Here is a 6,000-nt window from a genome sequence, read left to right as displayed (position 1 = left end):
GACCATATCATTACAAAGTCATTTTTCCAAAACATGCAGGGATTGAGAGATAGTGTAATCTAGATGGCAGATCTGGGCTTTTATTACTGTTTTTTGGGGGGTGTTAAGTTGTTGGGAATGTCCCATAAGATGGACTTTGGTTTGTTGTACTAAGGAGACAATAGGAGACTTGAAACGTTTGAAGTTGAAGCACATGGGCAGGAGCGGTGTGCGTTTCTCCTGTTAAATGACTTTGTTTTACAGCCTTCTAACACCTGCAGACACTTTGAGCCACAGTGAGAGCTCCTTAATCACTGCGGCGGACAAAAAAAAAAAAAAAAAAAAAGAAAAAGTCCCGGTACATGCAGGCATTCAATGAACCTTCCAGAAGTAAATTTAAGTACACAACTGATCTCCATCTTTTATTACACCAAGACACGAATTTCAAATATACACAATGAGTACCGTGTTCTTCAGTTCAGTGTATGATACATTTATTTACGGTTTCTCTTAGAGCATGTCCAAATTGAACGAACGACAAAGAAAAAAAAGAACCAAATCCCCACGTTAGAAAAAAACAAAGTACAGTTATCAGAGACACTGCAACACTGAGAGACAAGATGCAACAGACAGAGAAGGAATAATTATGATCAGTGTTCTCTTCAACTTCACATTGCCATAATGGATAAAAAAAAATTAAAAAAAAAGATCATTAACAATAGTGATAATCTCCGTGTGTAAGACTGAATTAAACAAAAGCAATATAGATAATAAAGAACGTAATAGTAAAGTGAAGTGCAAATTTCTTTGGAAGTTGGAATAAAGTATGTTTTTCTTCATTAAGACATAAATAAGTTATAAAATAGAAGCTATCAAAACAAAAACCAGAAACTGAAGAAATAAAGGCAAGACACTTTTCTTTTTAATAGTTTCAAGTAGGCGATACTTCAGAGCCGTACAGAGACACTGTACAAGGCATTCTAAATAATCCGCGCAGCCTTTTGGTGGTTCAGACCTTCAGTGTAATTAATAAGACTTCTTTCGAACCTTTTGATCCAAAATGGCGCCCATTAACATCGTAAATGAAACCCCCGCAGGCTGCGCTCAGAGTTCTGCTTCTCAAAAACGAGTGAGGCTCTTCTGATACAAGAAGTACTGCACTAAAACTTAAAACAAACTCAGTGATACCTTTCAAGTCCGGAAATGTCCAGGTAACGAGTTCCTCGTTATCGCTGTGGGTTAGTCTCGATACTGTAGAGTTTCTTCTCATCTCTCCTCTCTTTCTGTTGTGACATGATAATTCTAACACTGACTAATGAAAGAAAATCCTAGTCCTTGATGATGCATCTGTCGTGATTAATAGTTGAGGAGAGGAAAATACGAGCAGAGGAAAACCTCAGAAGCTTTCGCTGCGAAAACCATCCCTGTTTAACAAGTAGTCCTGCTGCACAGATTTTAAAATCAATACAACTTCAAGCAAAATTGCTCGAAATCAACTCAACTATACACTTGACTTCCGTCTGCTCGAAGCTGAACATATGCTTTTTTTTTTTGCTTACTCCCAGTAAAACGAAATGCTCCCAATGAGTGCAGCGTTTGGTCAGTTATTCGAGATGATGAATCGGTCAGTGTTGGGATTACTTTTTTCTCTGGAAGACGTTGGCCAGCATGGCGCCAGAGGTAGTCAGCTGACCCATCTTACTTAGAAACTTGGTCTTGGCATCCTCACCCACCAAACTGGATGCAATTGACATGGAGCTATGCAAAAAAACAAAAGACAACGTTAGAACGTGGACATGACGCAGCAGTGAACTTTAGCCATTTTCGATATGAATGTATTAAAATCAAAATCAAATCAAAACTATGCCAAAAATCCCTCTGCAATCTGTCTGAGCTCACATCACCCTCTACTCCACTTCTTTAGAAAGGAAATACTGTTTGCCAATTCAGCCCCTCCTGATTTTTTACAGTCTAACGGCTCCTCAAGTTCCTCTTTTGAGTTTGTTCGGACTCAGAATGATACAGAGAACAAGGTGCCAAAGAGCTGCATTGCTCAATACCAGCACAAACATAACACCAACTCAAAGCACTTTATGACCTGCGAACCATTTTAGTCCATGCTTTTGTGTACCACCTGTAGTTCATGAGCATTTAATATCACATCAAACTTCATAGACTTGACTTAGAAACTCTAATATGTAATCTCAGTGGTAAGGAATTGGATCCATGTTAGGCGATCCTACTTCAATAATTATTTTGGTAAAGAATTCACTGAGCGCAGAATCACATGGTTTTTACAGTAAAATTAAATTAAATGGGGCTTAAAAATGTACAAAACTTTCCAAACCTCTTTTCTCAGAGGTCAGATCTCCTTAAAAAGTAACAATCCATGTTACCAGTTATGGGGAGAGAAGTTGAAGCCAGACTTGGGAGAACAAAATGAAAAGGTAAGAAAAATCTCTCAGCGTGAGCGCAGAGACTTTAACGGCTGTAACCTCGGGGGAACACACTTTTACACAATCTACTCGCACAGACTTATACACACTTCCTGCATCTACATGCTCACAAACATACACTTTTTATCGCCCCTCTTTTTAATAAGCTCCAAATACACATGATCAAAAATCTTCCTTTCGTGTGGCTTTGACACTTAAAAATACTCGTAACGGGGGATACAGAAAAACCCAAAACTCCCACTATATGGGCTCTGTCTTTCACGCTCGCCACGTGGTAAGGATCCTTCACTACTTCATTCTGTCTTCATTTGTCAGAGTCTTATGCAATAAAAGCCCATATTTTGACATTCCTTTCAGAGCAAAGTAATGGTATGAATGGGGGTGCGTTGAGCCTTACCCTTGTGGGTCTGACATCGCTCTGTTTTCCACCTTGATTTCACACTCTTTGATCATTGAGCTAAGAATCACCTGCGAATGAAAGAAACAGATTCAGCTAAAAAAAGAACCCCAAATCTTTCTCCATGTTTCCGTTTTGTTCAGGTGATTTGTACCTTTACATTAATTCACATCACTGTGTTTTACCCAACCAATCCCAACCACTTTATTTTGGCATGCTGGTTTTTAGTGCGTCTTTTCTTCTACATTTCTCTATGTGTGTCTTGAGTGTTGAAAGGACTTGGCTGTCATTCATTGGCTGTTTTATGGGATTAACTTTCATGTCTTTTGCTTAATCAAAGCCAGGCTAACAACAGAAACGACTGCTTCTATTCAACAGATTGATAGAAAACAGAGGAACTTGCAAAATGGAAACATAATAATTATTTAATAGTGAAGTAAATTAACACAGACGCAAATAAAAGGAAATTATTTTGTCAAATTTTTGAAACTAGTTCCTGTTATTTTCGTGTATTTATTTGGGCTGGGTTAGTCCTATAAAGGCCTTTAGAGTTCATATGTTTCACAGCGTGAAACCTTTTTTATCTGTTAATCTGGTATGCACAGCTTACAGTCAAGAGTCGATGTCTTATGAATGAAAGAGTCAGCTGATCATTAGTCACCTTGGCTAAATGTTCACATGAAACGGATCGCGTGAGATTCCAAGACACAAATATATATGAGAGGTGTGTGTATGAGTGTGTCTGAGAAAGACTGTCTTTTTTTTCTTATTTGTGCGAGATCACAGATCAGTAGCAAAAAAACAAAAAAACAAAAAAAAAGGTAGACGATGTGGCTCATCAATAAAAACAGCTTTCAGCTGTTCACTTATTCCCAAGCAGTCAGCACATTGGATAGGTCCACATGTTTGAATTAGCAACCCCAAAGGAACATAAAAGCATGCAAACACATGTGTATGCAAGCACGAATATGATGTGTAGAGTTTAGAGGCCAAACAATATAGAATTTTAAAGACTGACACCACTATTTGTTTATGTAAATCTTTCACATAGGCCAATATGTCTTTCCTTTCAGGCTTCAGATCTCGTTAACATTTATTAATTACGAGTCCTGCATCACAATGCATCTTAAAAACAATCTTGTTTGATCATCACAAAAAAGCAAGATTAATGGTTTACCAAGCAACGCTGGGCTTGAAGTCAGAGTTTTCTGTAACACGAAAGCTGCTCTCCATTTAACTGGCTAAATCACCATGGTAACTATTGCTGAACACATAACCTGGTCAGGAGGAGTTTATCTTGACCATGTTTTCAATGATTTTTGTATTTACAGCATGCATTACAGACCATGGAGTGTAGGAAAGATTCTCTGCTGGGGTATATGTTTTCTATGTGCAAGCTGTTAATCCCTGCCACCGTACAAATTATAGCAGCACAAACTGTGCATCACATTGTTGCTGGAATGTGTATGTTTGATAATGAAGAAAATTTATACGTGTTTTTATAATTTACTGGAACTGCAGCTACTAAAACACAGGACTAGAGTTAAACAGCAGATTTCACATCTGCTGTATTTGGCTGCAGAACATTTACCTTTAATGTTTAAATGAATGAACTTAAAATTTCAGAGCACTAATATGCTGCTGTCTTATTTAAAATAAACAGCAGCACTGAGAACTCAAATTAAAATGTTTATTTTACCGATCTCTTTGCCAGACCACCCGATTACTGGACTTTCTGAACGACTAATCTAATCAAAATGCAACAATGTTGAATCTTTTTTTTTTTTAATCATCATCATCTGATGTCTGACTGGACTAGGCTGTACTTACAGGAGCACTCGATTTTATGTGATCACACACAGAGCCTGAAGCAGAAAGCCCGGCATAACAGTCGATAACCATCCCCATGATACACCCTCTCTCACTGGGATTGTAGATTTTTACAAGCAAGCAAATGTAAAGAAATCCTGCTGGTGTTACAATTCCGTTATAGTACAGTGGTCCCTCGTTTATCGTGGTAGTTACATTCTAAAAATAGCAGGTGATAGGCGAAATTCGCAGAGTAGCTAACTTGATTTTTATTGTTATGATGTTTTATGGCTGTAAAACCCCTCATTACACACTTTATACACTTTTCTCCGACATGCTCGAACATTTCCACACTTTTCTCTCTTGCCTATGGCGGTGCAAAATGTTTCATCGACATTTTTGTGTTTGTTGGACAAAACTTACAAACATACAGTACAGCACTTCAGAGTCACACTGCTAGCAATCGAAGATTTATGCAAATTTGAAAAGCTGAACGCATTCTGTACTGGACAAGAGATGGGGCACAAGATTGATTGACAATAGTCTACAGCCAATCAGAAAGCAGAACACAGCGCGCACCAAAAAAAAAAAAAAAAAAAAAAAAAATTACGTGAAACAGCGACACCTCAAAAGGTGAACCGCGTTATAGCGAGGGACCACTGTATACTCCTCTAATGGCTAAGCTATGCTACATCTACATTCATGGTTCAAGGCTGTCTTCTTTAATTTTTTCATTTTAACTTATTGGTTGTTATGAATGCCAATATCAATATATCAGTCAGGCTTATATGAATGTGCAAGCATGTCTTTGTGTTTTCTCCTGACCTCGTGCTCTGGAGAGAGTTGTTCCATGTCAGCACGCAGACACCTGAGACCAGGCAGGAAATGGTTGACCATCACCTCCTCGGAAATGACTGGACTGAAAGTTAAGGGCTTAACTGAAGTAATGCAGCCATCAGAAACTCAAATGCAAGTGTTCAGTTTAAAGTCCTTTTAAAACTACTTGGTTCTCCACAAATCACAACTACTAAATTAGATCAAATACAGTAAAACAGAAAAGAAAGGGAAAAAAAGAATAAATGCAATCTATTTCTTAAAACAATACATGCAATTTGAACTTTTAAACTTAATACAGTAAACAAATTTGAAAGATTTTTGCTTTTTTCATTAAAAAGAAAAGTTGCAAAATGCACTTAGTCTGGAAGGATGAATATTGGGATATAATAACATAGTAAATTGTAAAAATCCTCCTATCTTGTTCTTGTTGCTACTTGTATAGACATGTAAACTAAAGAACTGGTGATTCCAAGGTCAGACAGTTAGTAATACTACTGAGCAATAACAGTGTTTCCGGGAATC

The 6,000-nt window shown here is 37.6% G+C and overlaps 1 protein-coding gene across 7 annotated transcripts in view; it reads right to left on the bottom strand.

Annotated features, from left to right (window-relative positions):
• Positions 1–374: 374 nt before the first annotated feature.
• Positions 375–6,000, bottom strand: part of relch (RAB11 binding and LisH domain, coiled-coil and HEAT repeat containing) — a 37,820-nt gene continuing 32,194 nt past the window's right edge. For all 7 annotated transcript variants that reach the window (XM_026179378.1, XM_026179382.1, XM_026179377.1 and 4 more), the window contains 3 exons: positions 5,467–5,555; positions 2,833–2,903; positions 375–1,737 (listed from right to left, as the gene is read on the bottom strand). In XM_026179378.1, coding sequence (XP_026035163.1) covers positions 1,617–1,737; positions 2,833–2,903; positions 5,467–5,555 — 281 coding nt within the window. In that variant the 3' untranslated portion in view covers positions 375–1,616. The remainder of the gene's footprint in view (positions 1,738–2,832; positions 2,904–5,466; positions 5,556–6,000) is intronic.

This window comes from Astatotilapia calliptera, chromosome 9 (genome assembly GCF_900246225.1).
Source record: "Astatotilapia calliptera chromosome 9, fAstCal1.2, whole genome shotgun sequence".
NCBI classification, from domain to species: domain Eukaryota; kingdom Metazoa; phylum Chordata; class Actinopteri; order Cichliformes; family Cichlidae; genus Astatotilapia; species Astatotilapia calliptera.
This window is presented reverse-complemented; position numbering and strand designations above follow the sequence as displayed.